Source organism: Physeter macrocephalus, chromosome 12 (genome assembly GCF_002837175.3).
Source record: "Physeter macrocephalus isolate SW-GA chromosome 12, ASM283717v5, whole genome shotgun sequence".
Lineage (NCBI taxonomy): Eukaryota > Metazoa > Chordata > Mammalia > Artiodactyla > Physeteridae > Physeter > Physeter macrocephalus.
The window spans coordinates 31,811,391-31,828,072 of record NC_041225.1 but is presented as its reverse complement, the minus strand read 5'-3'; the positions used below and the strand labels follow the sequence as shown (position 1 = coordinate 31,828,072).

General features: G+C 46.2%; 1 protein-coding gene across 4 annotated transcripts in view; it reads right to left on the bottom strand.

Moving 5' to 3' along the window:
• ASAP2 (ArfGAP with SH3 domain, ankyrin repeat and PH domain 2) overlaps window positions 1-12,820 on the bottom strand; it is a 161,678-nt gene extending 148,858 nt beyond the window's left edge. For 2 of the 4 annotated variants that reach the window (XM_024118651.3, XM_024118650.3), the window contains exon 1: window positions 12,604-12,819. In XM_024118651.3, the coding sequence (XP_023974419.1) occupies window positions 12,604-12,729 (126 nt within the window). In that variant the 5' untranslated portion in view covers window positions 12,730-12,819. Of the gene's footprint in view, window positions 1-12,603 lie in introns of all 4 variants that reach the window. The other 2 variants (XM_024118649.3, XM_024118652.3) reach the window with 2 other exon arrangements.
• Window positions 12,821-16,682: the final 3,862 nt, after the last annotated feature.

The following is a 16,682-nucleotide window of genomic DNA, read 5'->3' as shown; positions in this document are numbered from 1 at the left end:
GGCCCGCATACCACAAAAAAAAAAAAAAAAAAAAAAAAAGAACTGATTCAGCAATGAGACAATGAAAAGAAATAAAAAGTATCCAGACTGTTAGGGAAGAAGTAAAACTACCTCTATTTGAAGATGACATGATCTTGTATACAAAAAATCCTAATACATACATACACACACACCCCATTAGAGCTAATAAACAAGTTCACCAGTACTGCAGGATATAAGATCAATACACAAAAATTAATTGTATTTCTATACCCTAGCAATGAATAATCCAGAAAGGAAATTAAGAAAACAGTTCCATTTACAACAGCATCAAGAAGAATAAAATACTTGGGATTAGCAGATGCAAACTATTATATATAGAATGGATAAACATTAAGGTCCTACTGTATAGCACAGGGAAAAGTATAGTCAATATCCTGTAATAAACCATAATGGAAAAGAAAAAAGAGAAGAAAATGCGAAGGAATAAATTTAACAAAACTTGTACACTGAAAACTACAAAATGTCATTAAAAGAAATTAAAGACTTGGTAAGTGGAAAAACATCCTACCGTCACAGATTGGATGATATTAAGATGTCCACAGCCCCCAAGTTAATCTACAGATTCAAAGCAATCCCCATCCAAATCCCAGCTGGCTTTTTTAAATTTTTTTGCAGTAATTGACAAGTTGACCCTGAAATTCATATGGTAACAGGGACCCTGAGTGGCCAAAGCAGTTCTGGAAAAGAAAACAAAGTTGGAGGACTCGTACTTCCTGCTTTCAACACTTAGCAGAAGCCTTAGCGTGAGGGTAAAATCAGTGGACTAGGACTGAGAGGGCAGAAATAAACCCTCACATCAAACTTCGACTGATTTTCGAAAAAGGTGCCAAAAGTATTCAATGGGGAAGGAACACTCTTTTCAACAAATGGTGTTGGGACAATTAGACATTCACGTGCAAAAGAATAAAGTTGGAATCCTACCTCATATCATATCCCTACCTACCTCACAAAACAAACTCAAAATGGATCAAGGACTTCAATGTAATGGCTAAAACTTTAAAACTTAGAAGAATATGTAGGTGTGTATCTTTGTGACCTTATATTAGTAACAGTTTCTTAGGTATGACAACAAAAGCACAAGCAACCAAAGGAAAAACAGATATTCAGGACTCCATCAAATTAAAAACTGTGCTTCAAAGGACATCATCAAGGGGGTGAAAATAGGAGAAAATATCTGCAAATCATGTATTTGTTAAGAGTCTAGTTTCTAGAATATATAAAGAGCTCTTACAATTTAACAGTTAAAAAAAAAAAAAAAAACAAATAATCCAATTCTAAAGTGGGCAAAGGATTTAAATAGGTATTTCTCCAAAGAAGATATACAAATGGCCACAGGCACATGAAACAATGCTCAACACCGCTAGTCATCAATCAGGGAAATGCAAGTCAATCCAGGAGAGATCACTGCATATCCACTAGAATGGCTACAATCAAAAAGACAGACAGTAACAAGTGCTGAAAAGGATGTGAAGAAAATGGCACCCTATACACTGCTGCTGCTGGGAATGTAAAGTGGTGCAGCTTCTTTAGGTGATATTCTGACAGCTCCTCAAAAAGTTAAACACAGAGTTACCATATGCCCCAGCAATCCCACACCTAGATATATACCCAAGAGAACTGAAAACATATGTCCACCCAAAAACTTGTACAAGAAAAATCACAGCAGCATTTTTCATAATACACAAAAACAACCCAGGCATAAGAGACATAAACATAATAGACAAAAACATCTGGAAACAACCCAGATGTCTATCAGCTGATGAATGGATAAACAAAATGTCATATATACATACAATGGAATATTATTCAGCCAGGAAAAAAGGAGTGAAGTACAGAATCCTACCACAACTTGGATGAGCCTTGAAAACATGATGCTAAGTGAAAGAAACCAGACACACAAGGCCACAAATTGTATGATTCCATTACATGAATTCCATTACACGAAATGTCCAGAATAGGCAAATCTATAGAGGAGGAAAGTCGATTAGTGGTTGTCAGGGATTGAGGGAGAGGGAAATGGGGAGTGACTGCTAATGGGTATGGGATTTTCTTTTAGGGTGATGAAAATGTTCTGGAATTGGGACTTCCCTGGTGGCGCAGTGGTTAAGAATCCACCTGCCAATGCAGGGAACACGGGTTTGAGCCCTGGTCCAGGAAGACCCCACATGCCGCGGAGCAACTAAGCCTGTGCACCACAACAACTGAGCCTGCGCTCTAGAGCCCACGAGCCATAACTACTGAAGCCCACTCACCTAGAGCCCGTGCTCCGCAACAAGAGAAGCCACAGCAATGAGAAGCCCGTGCACCCAACGAAGAATAGCCCCTGCTCGCCGCAACTAGAGAAAGCCCGCGTGCAGCAACTAAGACCCAACGCAGCCAAAAATAAATTAACTAATTTTTTAAATGTTCTGGAATTGGATACAGGTGATAGCTGAACAATTCTGTGAATATACTAAAAAAATCACGAATTAGACACTTTAAAATGGTAGATTTTATGGTATGTGAATTTTATCTCAATTTTTTAAAAAAGCAACAACAAAAAAATAAGCACCTGAGGAAACCACAGAAAGGTTTTTTTTTATCAACTTGATTAATTCATAACCTATACTTTTTTTCAGGACTAAAAACTAGCCATTCGTTGCCGATTTTTATTCCCACCATTTATTCTACTGTCTTTTCAAACTGAATATATGTGATACAAAGAACCATGAGATTTTCAGGCTGGAGAGGGTAGTCGGAGATCAACTAGTCCAAACACCTCATTTAAGAGATCATACATCCAGGGCAGTGACTTGCTCAAGGTCATACAGCAAGGTGGAGACCACATCAGAACTGGAATCGACTCTTCCAACCCCTTGGCTAGTGCTCTTCCCATGCCACCGTATTAACACAACCAAATCCACAGGGCTTCATAATAGCATGTCTTCCAGTGATGAAATGCTGGCTCCCCCTAAGCCTAGGGAAAAACTCTTGGAACCCTGATGTCAGAAAATCAGTATTTACTTAAAATTCAACAGTCCAAATTATTTAGTGATCGCAAAACCCTGTGATCATTAACACAATCTTCTTCTCACCAGAGAAGCAAAGCACAACAGAGCTGTAATCAAGAGATCAAGGCATGCACCTGGAAAAAAAGTTCAAGGTGAGACGGGTAGCACACTACAGAGCCCCATTTGTCCCAAACTTAAACTAGCGATGCACCCAATGAAATTCCAGCTCGTGGGCCAACCACCATATCGACTCCAGTGGTGTTTTGGGGGAGGGAACCTTTAAAGGGAGAGTAGAGAGGGAAAGGGTTATTTTCACCTCTAGTCTCTTGAAAAGTATAAATACGAATGGCCAGCAGAAAGTGGAGGAGGTGGTCAGAAAAAGTAGAGTGGCACGAGGCAGGTGAACTGTGTTGCAGACAGACACAGAATGTTAGGAAATGTCTCAACTACCCTCCACTTTACAAGTGAGGCCACTGAGCCTGGACCAGTGAAATCAGCTGCCCAAGGCCCAGCACCTGGTTAGCTAACAGGTCAGGGCTATCAGAGGAATAAATACAGTACAAAGACTTAACATGTCCCTTCCTCTCAGAATCTCCCCAAAGTTCCCTAACTGGCAGCAGAGACTGCCTAGACAAGCCACATGTGTAATTCCCCCTTCAGCGGTCGCCTCTCCAAACACAGATCTGCTGACACGGAGGGAACAGTGCATGGACCTGATTCCTGGCTACGTGGCTCTGGAGTCCTTTACAAGCAGCTGTGACGGTGTCCTCAGTCCCTCAGCTCTGAGGGGGAGGGAGGGGAGGCAGATGTACCTTTCTAACTCACTCCAAAACAGTTAAGGCCACTTAATAAACACCTCTGCTGCTAAGTACCTCCCCAGGGGTTAGAGTCTGATGACCTAGGTCGACAACTATCAACCTGCACTAAAGAAGCCCAGAGAAACACCTGAAGAGGGAACTTCAAGGGCAACAGAGATCCCAGCAGGAGACGGTCAGGTGAGGCATTAAAGGGCCAGCAGGAGGAACACCCCTAAGCACACAGGCTAATCTCAGCGTGGCTAGGACTCCTGGTTCTATCAACCACTAACTGTGGGGCGGGCTGGCTACCTGCAGTCATGGAACTTGTCTGAGCCTCGGTTTCTTCAACTATAAAATAGAGATAACAGGATCTACAGCAGATAGGATAGGAGAAAGGATTCAGCAATTTAAAACACAGCACAGCCCCTAACCCAGAACTAGGGCTCAAAGAAATGTCAGCCATTGGTGTTAAAAACAAAAACAAAACCTCTATTAAGATTTCTTCTGGGAAACTAGGGAAAGAGGCCCCCAAATCCGGGTCACCTGGCTAGAATCCTAGACGCCGAGGGAATTCACCATTAGAGGGAACCGTCTTCACCAGCCAACCGACTTTACTGCGAGCATCTGTGTATAAAATCACACTGACAAAGCCATCTTCAGCACCAGTGGAGAGATGATGTCATTAATAATCCCGTTAGTAGGGCAGGCCTCCTGCCAGGGTGTGAGCAATGCCTGGGGCCACTCGGCTCTGCAGGGCTGGGCATGTCAGCAGAGAAGAGAGTAACGAGGAACCATTTCTGCAGCAACAGGGACAGAGGAGGCAAAGGAAACAGTGGCAGCGAGGGCTCTTCAGAAGCATCCACTCAGGAAATGCAGTAGATGCATCACAATGCAAGACAGCAAGAGAGGGGTCGCGCTGGTCACAGAGCCGTCAATATGGAGGGCCTTTTCCGGTCCAGGCTCTACAGAGGCAGTTGGCGGCTACCGGAGCAGACTCTCGTGTCAAAACGCTTGAGTCTGAATCCTGGCTCTGCCACTTCCTAGCTCTGTGATCCTGGTAAAGTGGCTCAGGTTCTCTGGGCCTTACAGGGGTTTTGTAATCATCAAGCAAGTTAAGAGTTAATACGTGTAAAGAACTTAAAGCATGCCTGGCACACAGTAAGTGCTCAATAAGTGCTAAAAGGCAAGAAAACAACAACAGGGACTGACAGTAACACTTCAGTCATGCCGTAGATACCCCAAACACACTCATGCAACAACAGCATCGTTTCAAACACGTAACCTCACCGAAAACACGACAGAACTCAAACTCTGCCTTAGAACTCTGGGCGGAAGGTACCTGTCAATCTATCACTTCACACCCAAGCTTGCCCTATAGAGTCAAGGACAGCATATGACAAACCAGAAAAACAAGAAAGGTAAAAGTAGGAGAATTGGCGGCCCAGCTCAGGGTCCTAACTACAGGACTCATCAGATGCAATTCACAGTTTTGCTGAACGCCAAGGCATGCGTGAAGGTATGAACTAAACCAGGACCACATGAGAAACTGCCAAGCCCTGACCTTGAAAAAATGCAGAGAGCACCACGGCTGTCAAACCACAACTGACAGCTTTACCCTCCACCCCTAGTTCCTCTAAGCACCTTTACTACTGGATAACTATAACACTGGCTTGGGGTGTCACCCCTCTCTGCTCAACTCTAAGAACCAATTCATCACAATGACGGTATAATTATGCAGCTTGTTTCAGGAGCATTGTTGCAGAGTCACTCACTCACTCACTCCAAAGTACAATTAACTAAAGTAATCTTACCAATAAGCCTGGAATTCTTAGCCTGAATTCAGGGGGGTCCATAAACTTGGATTGGAAAAAAGAATTACACCTGGATTTCATGAGCCCCCAAATGAAATTTAGCGTTTCCCTCAATTACGAACGTAAGCAACACACTGTGGTAGTATTAGCAGTACCTGTGACTCCAACAAAAGATATACTTAACACGGCTTTAGAGTTGTTGGAAACAGCTCCCAATATTGTATACATTCATCAGTACCTCAAAAGTAAAATATTTATTAGACCCAAAACCAAATCTTGATATTTAATGCTATAGTAAAGAAACATGTATTAGTATGACACAGATTTTTCAAATATATTTTTCAAATATATTTCAATATACTTGGTTCCCTTTGAGATCCTATGTATTTTATTCAATGCATTAAAACATCTTTCTGAAAAGAGGTCCACCATCTTCACCTGAGTACCAGAGGGGTCCATGGCACCAAAAAAGGGCTAAAAGGATAAACACTAACTGCACACCAAAGATGAGAAAATAAGTGTTTTATGGGGAAGGAGCTAGTCCCGCCCTCTTTTCCATCACTGGCACCTGGCAGTAACAAAATACTGGTAGATGCCCATACACATTTACAAATCAAGAAACCCAACATGTCCAATAAAGATGTTAAAAAAAAAAAAAGAAAGAAACTCAACACAACCAAATACAAATACAAATACAGCCCAAGCACTCCAGCTCTGGTTGACAGTCCATTTATTCCACATCGTCCACATGATAAAATGATAATGGTACAAAAGTACCTGGAAGGGCCCTGGCAACCACTTGAAGGCCACATGACACAGAAAGTATAGGCAATGAAGGCAGTTTCCTATTGTGGTAGGACTAGGTGAATTCACCACCTCTTTGTAATGGGAAAGAGGAGTGTTTAGGGAGCTGAATGGGGACAGTATCCCAGGCATCCGACACAGCTAAGAAAGTGTCACCTGCGGGCTTCCCTGGTGGCCCAGTGGTTGCGCGTCCGCCTGCCGATGCAGGGGAACCGGGTTCGCGCCCCGGTCTGGGAGGATCCCACATGCCGCGGAGCGGCTGGGCCCGTGGGCCATGGCCGCTGAGCCTGCGCGTCCGGGGCCTGTGCTCCGCGACGGGAGAGGCCACAACAGAGGGAGGCCCGCATACCACAAAAAAAAAAAAAAAAAAGAAAGTGTCACCTGCTATCATCTGCCTACAAACAGCAGAGGAGAGAAGCAGACATACCCCGCCGGCCCTGTCTACACAACTCCGCTTAATCTCTCCCTTCCATTATCAGTGTCTGCAGAAAACAAAAATGAATATCCAGCACTGGACCCAACACAAGTTCTACAGCCAGTCATGCTGAGCAGCACACAGCCGACCTTGATACCAACACTAAGCAGCTCCAGAGAGTGTCTGCTTTGCTGCAGGGACACCAGGAGGCCCGTTCTTCAAGTGCCTGAGTGAACCGAGCCTGGCCTCTGCCTTCTCTGGGACGGGAGCCCTGCTCTGTCCCTCTCGCCCCCTAGCACAGACAACACAGAGGGTCTCCATCGGACCTCTCGTCACCCCCACTGCTACCACCTAGGCCACGATGTTCTTGCCCGGATGACGCCCAGCCCCAACTGGTCCCCCTCTTTTCTCTCATGCGTTGCCCATCTATTCTCCCTGGAGCAACCACCGGGAAAAGGTTTAAAATGTAAATCAGATCAAGCCCTCCAATGGCGTCCCACCACTTTAGAACGAAATCCAATTCCCTCTCAAGACCCAGAAGGCCTCCTGTGATCTGGCCCTGCCTGGCCCTCACCCTCTCCCACGCCCACTTCTCTCCTCCAACAGGGCCTGAGCCATGCACATCTTAGGGCCTTTTCACGTGCTGCTCTCCCCTGGCTAATTCCTCATTGCCTTCTGGGTTCTGCTCTAATGCCACCTCTTCGGAGAGGCCTTTCCTGATTTCAGTTTCCTGCTCTCCAGAGTCTCATTCTATTCCTGTATTCTGTGTAACTTTTCTTCAGAGCACTTACCACTACCTGACATTACATTACTTTACTGCAGTGATTATCAACTCCATTTACGGAGTGGCTTTAAAAAATGCCAATGCTTCAGGCCCCACCCAAACTAATTAAGTCAGAATTTCATGGAGTGGGCGAGGCATCTCTATTCTATAAGGCCCCCAGCAAGTGATTCTAATGTGCCGCCAGGGTTAGAACAGTGCTTCTCCAACGTTAATGTGCATATAATGCACCTGGAGATGTTATTAAACCGTTGATTCTGATTCCACGGGTCTAAGGTGGGATTTGACAGTCTGCGTTTCTAACAAGCTTCCAGGTGATGCCAAAGCAGCTGGTCAGTGAACCCTTCTCTGAGTTGCAGGCGTGTAAAAAGCATTGTCCAGCAGAACTTTCTGCAATGAGGAAAATGTTCTAAACCTACGCTGTCCAATGCACATGTGCTTTATTAGCACTTGAAATGTGGCTGGGGCAGCTGAGAAACTGAATGGTTAATTTTAGGCTACCATATTGGACAGTGCAAGTCTAGAATGTATGCGCTCCACAAAGAAAGGCATCGGGGCCTGGACATGTGGGGAGGGTAAGAATCAAGGATTATTCCCAATTCGTGGCCTGAGCAGCCCTCTGTGGATTGGCTATGAAAATCCAACCAGAGGCCTAGATGGCCACCGCCTCAGGAGTGGATCAATACTTACCTAAGGCTGGGAGGCAGATACAAGAGACTATATTGAGACACCTCACTGATTAAAGCACGTGGTAAGCCACAGACGACCACCTTGACTTCAAGACTCAATTGCACAGCATGATGTAAGGCCCTCCTAACCATGGCCCCAGGCACTCCTGACCACTCCCACCCCTAGGCATCCAGGATTCTGGACAGTCTTGTGGTTACGGCCTCACCACGTTTTTATTGCATTGATTTGTTTATAGGATATCTGTCTCTCCCACTAAGCTGCAGGTTGCTTCAAAGACAGAATGCATGCCTCTTGGGAATTCTATTCCCATCACCTAGCACACAGCAGCACTTAATAAATACTGAATAAATGACAGGGCCTGGAACCCACCACGAACAGCATTAGTACTTTTACTGTCAATCACAAGAAAGAGAGAAATTGAAGGGGGGGTGGGGGAGAATGGGGATCACATAAGAAGAGATCATTCCCTCCTTGAATGACTCGAAAATTTCCAGGCACCTATATCCAGATTACAGAACACAGCATAACAAGGTGGCCCTGTCTGATCCAAAGAGGCTCATTTCCGAAAATAAGAAGGGACTGGGCAAGCAGATGATGTCCTTCTGACGATAAATCTAAAATCTGTTAGTCTGGGATGTGGAAGGGCCGTTTTTCAAACAAGTCACAAAGGGTTAAGATTCAGAATCACACTCTTGCCTAAAAAGTACGTAGGCCGTAGGCTGGGTTCCCACTAATAACTGCTGGGAGGGGCTTCTGGCCCCAAGGACGGCAAGGCCCCTGGGAGTCTGTGCAGCCCAGATGCTCATTCTACCCCTGCAGTTAGAACCCTGGGCTTGTGACAGCAATGAGATTTCCAAGGCAACCAAGGACAACAGAGTGGAGAATTATGGCCCGGAAGGAAGTAGATTAAATTTTAATACTCACGAGTCAACATCAAATTTATTTTTAAAACTACATATCTGACAAAGCCAAATAAGCAAGACAGAATGGATGATGCTCTACAGGAGGGTCTAACTATGAATAGCCCACACATGAATACAATTTTTCCCTATTTTGAGAATATTTCAAAGATCTCAGAGACTCAAAGAAACTGAGACAGCAAAAAAAACCCCCAAAAGGGGGGAGAGGAGGGTTTTCAGATTCAGCCACAACTACTTATTTTTTTCCATTATTTCCAAAAACACAGGGCAGATTCCAGTTGAAGCACCAAACTTTGCTAAAATTGTACAAAACCATTACTTCACCAAGAGAAAGTGATCATCACAAAGTGAAAATTTTAAAACACAGCTATATGCTGACCTGCTGCCAAGACAACAAACTGGTTAAAAAATAAGCAACAGTGAACAGACATATAGTAGTTTTCCATTCACTCATTCAACCATTCCTTTCCCTTACTTCCCCCCACCCCTGCCCTGGCCACACCAACCCACCCATGTAAATCCCACCTTGGGGCCAAACACCCTCATCAGGTTCTATGGATTAACTATCATGTAATCTATTAAAGCAGTTAGCATTTAGTAAACCGGTTGTCTATCAGGTATTGTGCTGTGTATTATCTCATTAAACCCTCACAACCCTCTGAAGTAGACAGGTATTGTGATCCAGACTTTAAAGCCAAGGAAAATGAGAAAACATTAGGTATCTCATCCAAGTTCACACAATTGCCCAGTGGTGGAGTGTGAACTTGAACCCAGGTCCAGCTGACAGAGGAGTAATTTAGAGAATTCAGCATTATTAAAAGTAACAGAAAGCAGCATCATTTCGGAAAACAGCATGAAACCAAGTTCAAACTCCGGCTCTTCAACTTATTAGCTCTATAACCTTGAGCAAATTAACCTCCCTAAGCCTCAATTTCCTCATGTGTAAAGCAGGGATGAGGAATAAATACAACAGATGTGAGGTTCATAGTACAGGGTAGGGATCCATTAGCTACCCAAAGTCCAGCTACAGGTGTACATATCAAAAAAACTTACACTTCAGTTGTAGGATGATTTTTAGCAGACATAACCTATCTTGGAAATAATAGGTTCACAAACATTAACCAGTTTAAAATTAGTTTACGAATTCCATGACACATTTGTTTAAACACAGGACCAAGGACTTGCAAATTTTAAATTTATTTATATTTAAATTTATTTGTCACAATACCCACTCTCATGTCTCACTTCAGTATGAAGAGCAGATGCTTGTTTAAAATCAAAACAAGAGGGCATCACTAGTTAAATAAAACTGTTTCAAATTTAGTTCTCTCATAAATGTAAGCTCACATGTACCATTATCTTAGTATGTATACTGAATTTGCTTAAAGTGAGACAGGCCTGTAATGATTTGTTTTTTTTCATTTTTGAGACTTTAACCAATTCTTGTTCTTAGATGGATGGCAACACGGAGCAAGCCTGCAGTTTAGTAACATGACCAAATCCAGTCTCTCTTTAATCTGCTCAGTAACTGAGCTCTAGGGTAATCTCCTGCACAGCATACAAAAAGAGCTTTGGAATTACACACTGCAAACTAAAATTAATCAGGAAAGGATATGCCAATTTTAAAAGCAACTCCTATTTGCCTAGCTTTCCAGCATCTGCCAGTGATAATAATATTTAACTGACAAACTTCAGCAGGGAAAAGAAACAGAACTTTAAACACAATTAAGCTTTCTTTTTAAGGCACTGTGTACAAAGCTTCCTTCCCTTAAAAGATATTCAGCTACCTCTTGGGCTGCAATCATTCCATAAACATTTTTAATGGTGTATCTTCAAAACATCGTGAAAATTTCTTCTTGCTTTTCAACCGGCACTTCTTTAAAAACTTACTATGCTCGTCCCCATCTGCCTCATTTGAAGGCATCACCTTGAAGCCTTGCTAATACAGGTAGAATTAAGTGATGTGGGATCACAGAGCTCACTACAAAAGGTTTACGTTCAGCTCTCCTCTACAAAAAAAAAGGGGGGGGGGAGAAAGCCCTATACTATACTTAAAACATTCAGAATGTTGAATCTGCTACTTTTGATTTAGCCTATTATTGACTGTTTATGTCTACAAAGAAAAAAATTTCCATTAAGGGAAAACATTCTGGATTTTTTTTTCCCCAAGCAATTCCTAACAGCAGCTGCTTTGTTCAAGTGGGCAAAAACCTGAATGCCATCGCTTAATTTAAAGCTGTCTGGTGACCGCTCCTCACTCATTCTAGCCCAGTCATCTCCTTCAAAAATACCTACCATATCCCATTTTAAGAACGTAACTTGACATTCTGGCCGAGAGGAATTTAATCATCTATTCGACACTGGCACACGTGTGGCTGGTAAACCAGTTCCCTATTATGAGCCAAGCACTTGACACAGCGTCTCTGACCCTCATAACCACCCTGGAAAAAGGATGCATTACTAGTCTCGTTTGATAGGTAAGGAAAATGAGGGCAGAAAGGAGAGGAGCTGCCCCAAACCACAGTCGGCGGTGGCCCTGGACTCACGAACTCTGTCTGCCCTTCGGTCCCAGGTTGCTCTGACTGTCACCTAAGCTTGCGGGTCCTAAGCGCTCTCTCCGCAGGATGTGCAGGGCTTACTAGTTAGCACTAGACGATGACTTTGCACCTTGACTAAAAGCAGGCCTTTCCCAGGCTGATGGGGAAGGGAGGCGTCCAGGGCTGCGAGCAGGTAAGACACACGTCCTCGGAGGTCAGCAAAGGCCTTTGGATCGGAAGCCCGGCTCGCCCACTCCTCCCCGGGCGCCGCGCGGCGCGGGTCAGGCCTTTCTGGCTAAGGTGTGCACAGCTTTCCTGGGCAGCCGGGGTCCCCCGGACCGACCCAAGAGTCGTGCAGAGCGGGTCCCGGGCACACGGGCACCGCGCCGGGCAGGCTGGGGACAGGGGCACTCCACGCGCTGAGAGGGGGACGGTGGGGGGCCGCGGGCGGGCCGACGACCCCGGCCACAGCGGCCGAGGGGTCCCCGCTCACCGCCGGCCCCGACTCTCGGGCCAAAGTTGGCGGCGCGGGGAGCGGGGGGGCGGTGGGGGGTGGGGGTACCGCCCGGCCCAGGGCCCCGCGAGGGGATGAGGGGCGGAGGGGGGTCTTAAAAAGGCCCAAGGTAGGCAGCCTGCAGCCGTCTCCTCCGAGCCACCTCCACGGAACAAAGGGCTTGTTTCGGGCAGGGTTCGCCCAGCCGCGTCCGGATCCCGAGGAAAAGAAACTTTTCCCGGGATGCGGGGGCGGGCTAGCGGGGCGCGGCGCTACCTGCGGCCGGAGCCGCCCGCCCGGCGAGGCCCGCCGGCGCCGCTCACCTCCTCGATGGCCGCCACCGTGTTCCGGCACTGCGCCGTGCGCGTGGTGAAGCTCGAGGCCGTGGGCGCCTTGTAGTCCTCATGGGTCTCGGCCACGAATTCCGACACGGAGATCTGGTCCGGCATCGCCTCAGAGCGCGGGCGGCCGGCCGCGGGGGAGCCGCCGCCTCAGCCGCCGCGAGGGCTCCGACCGACCGCTCGGACGCAGACGCCGCCGCCCTCGCCGCGCCCGCAGCTCGCCCGGCCGACGGACAAAGGGAAGCGCCGCGGCGCGGGCCGCCGCCGCCGAGGGAGCCGCACGAGCCGCCGCAGGGCGCGGGTCGGCCGCCCTCGGGGCCCGGCGGCGGGAGCAGGGGCCGCGCGCGCAGCCCCGCGCAGCTCGGGCCCGGCCCGTCCGCCTGCCGCGCCGAGGGCTCCGCTGCCGCCTGCCCTCCCGAGCGAGCCCCGAGGCGGACGCGCACAGCCGGCGGGAACTACCCGCCACCCAGCCGCGGGCCCCGAACGCCTCCCGCGGAGAGGGGCGGGTCCGGGCCGGGGGCGGTGGCCGGCCGGGCGCGGGGCGGGGCGGCGCGGAGGGCCGGGCCGCCAATCCGCTCGCTCGCCGCCGCCGCAGCCGCCGGGAAGCTGAGCCTGCAGGAAGGAAGGCGGCGCGCGCTCCGGCTCGCCGAGCCGCTCGCCCGCCGCCGCCGCGCGCCGCATTGTCTCGGCGTTCGGGCCCCCGCCGTGCGCCGGGGTTCCAGGGCGCGCCCCGCCGCGCCGGCGGGTCAGGCGGGGCCGCGTCCGAGCTTCCCGTCACTGACTCCCACCTCGGGTCCGCGAGCGCGCGCGCAGGGTGCGCTTGACACTTCCTGGGCCGAGCCACCGTCCCCCCCTCTCGTTCCCGCCCCACCCCCGGTCGTGGAACCCTTCTTGGTGTCCCCCATAAACCGCTGGGAATGCCCGTCCGGGCGCGGGAGAAGGTGTGAGGAGCTCGCCCCCTGCAGGACCATGCGCGCCGCCTGGCAGATGCCTCCCGCGCCCCGCCCGGCAGCACCCGCCCGCCTGCTTGGGATTCGGTGACAGCCACGAGAAATGACCATAGAGTGAGTGCTTTTGTGCCATCCAATCCTCACGGCCTTGTGAGGCAAGTAAAGAGATGGTTATGTATTTTACATAGAAGGAAGGCAAACGATGCTCGCGAGAGTAACTGAGTGGCCCAGTGGGCTTCATATCCAAGTCGGAGCGCTTCCGAGGGCTTAACAGGACCCCTGGTCAGTGTCCCAGTCGTGTTTCCTATGCTTTTTCCCTAAAATCCTCGGTCGTTCTGGGTTGGTTGGAAACAGTTTCAGGGTACTAGGCCAGGATCCACTCTGGGCAGATAAGAATACGCTGAAATGGTACTCCTGTAGGAAGTGGAAGGGACCCCGGGAGTGTGTGAGAGAACCAGGAGAACGTGCAACAAGAGAGGGCAAAGTTCATATATAACTGGCCCAGTAAAGAGTTTGAGTTAAAACAGATTTTCATTGAACGGCTCTTAAGGAAACTCTCATAATTATTTTTAAAAATCTAGCTTGCCGGGGGGAAGGGGGGGAGGGATAAATTGGGAGACTGGGGTTAACATAAACACACTACTCTATAGAAAATAGATAACTGACAAGGACCTGCTGTGGAGCACAGGGAACTCTTCTCAATACTCTGTAATGACCTTTGTGGGAAAGAATCTAAAACAGTGGCTATATGTATAACTGATTCTCTTTGCTGTACAGCAGAAACTAACACAACATTGTAAATCAACTATAATCTAATAAAAAATTTTTTTTTAATCCAGAAGTTCTGAAGACACTGACCCAATAAAATCACACCCCATAACTCTACACCAGGCATGTGGCATGGTTTCTGTAGCTGCCAGCAATAAACCCAAGAGAAACTTTACAAAAACCTTTTGTGCATCTGAAAAGGAGGAAGTGTGAGAGACGTTGGAAATTCAATATGTGAGACTAAAGCAGCCCCCTGACACTGAAGGAGAGTGGACCAGTCAATCTTTTTTAAGCTCCCTTGTAAGAATTTGCTATATGAGGTGGCAGCATGGGTCAGACATTATGTATGGCCTTTGGTATTTTAGTAACATTGCATATGAAATTTCGCTTTCTGAAATAACTGTATTAGCGGATAGCTCTTATAACTGCAGTAGGCAATAAGTTACCGTTGTTAAAACTGTAGCATCTCTGCTTCTATCTTCCCTTTATGTTTTTTCACCCTTTCGGTGTCTTTGGTGGTTTCCTCTATTTGCAACTTTCTACAATTCAAGTCCTATAGATAATACTTCTATAAATGCACCCTTTCCTACACCAGGCAGATTCTGTTCCCTCCTAGGTAGTTTTCTAGCTACAGTTTTGTTGTTCTTATCTTGGGTAAGTTTTCAAGTCTTGATTTTTAGAGGACTAGTATCTATCAGGCTATAAATTTAAGGATTTAAGAAGAGAAAGTAGTGCTTTTCCTTGGCATCTAGTACAGCATTAACCAGACTGATCCAGACTTCTTCTACAAGGACCAAGTTAAGCTTCGTGTTCTTCTTTATTCTCTTTATGTGCAGTTACTGTCTCTTTTTTTTTTTTGTAGTTTAATAGTATTTTTACAGGAACCTTTAGTAGCCACAAAAATAAAATTGCAAAGCTGCATTGCGTTATACAAGTAGATGCAAAGGTTAGTGGAAAGCAAGTCATCACCAAGTCCACTGCAAAGAGAACATCTGTGATAGAACACCAAAGCAATTTATTCATCCAGCCATCACTGAGAATCTCAAAAAACCTTGTGTAGCACAAAAGCCTGGAATTAAAGCAAGATCAGAATAAAACGTAGCTAATGGGTCTCTGAGATTAATATAATGAGAATGAGTAGTTTCCAACAAATAATAACAAAATGAAAGTTGAATGTGGATCAAGAGAACATTATAAACACACTTTTTTTTTGGATTCATGAAGAAAAGAAGAACATGATGGGAAAACCATTATAGGTCTATACCCTCTTACCTAGAGCTTTAAAATCTAAATAGCTCTGAAAAATCTAAAGTTAAAAAAAAAACTATTTTGGTGGTAAAATGATCTGAAATGAATTGACATGTGACTATTTACAGTCTTGCTTATCCCACTTCATATGAATATTTATGTTTTAGCGTAAACTATAAATGTGCTTGCTTATGGAGTATTGCCCCAGACCCCACTGGGGGTGACTCAAAATAGCTAGTGTATGTGCTGTATTAACTCTCTAGAATCTGAAAAATTCTTAATTCTAGACACATCTGGCCTCAGGGGTTTCAGATAAGAGGTTGTAGACTTGTATTATTTTAAAAAAAGAAAAGAAACGAAACATCGTGTTGCAGACTTGTCATTTCTAGAAAAGAGGAAAGAAATCCTCTTCTCAAAAATGGGATTTTCAGCAGCCCATTGAGATTGGCCAACAGCCCATTTTCCAAAGGAATTTTCTGCCCCCAGTAGTTCTCAAGAACCTGAGATTTTTCACTCTCAAATCAAGTTTTAAAATATGTTCTTAACTCTGAAATTTGCTTGAGGGTTAGCTGGTTTAACACAAGACTTATCCAGTTCACTTGCTGTTAATTTGTAAATGATTACTCTTGGAGTGGAGAGATCTGTGTCTTAAGAGAACTATGGTAACAGCGTAATTAAATAGAAAAACAACAAGAAGAGACATGCCAGTGATGTGAACATGTAAGCGTAATCAGAAGTTTCATTTCCATGCTTAACAAGATTCACCCGCAGACAGTGTTGCTGAAGGGACCGATTTATCCCCAAAGTGAGAGAAGTTTAAATACACTTAGCACAGTGATCTCACCTTAGTGCTCTAGGGGGAAAAAATTAGCATGCAGAAAGTATTTTACAAATGAAAACTTTGGTTTTGATGCAGCTTTGCTTCTCTGTGACTTGAATAAGTTAATTAACCTCCCTGGACTCAGCTCATTTGTAAAATGAAAGCAGCTGGACTATAGCTAATTTTGAAGACTCCTTCCCTGTGCAGGCATCTCATCATTCCATGATCCACGTTTTATGTTCGTTTGGTCACAAGAGGGAATTGCTACAGGGGCC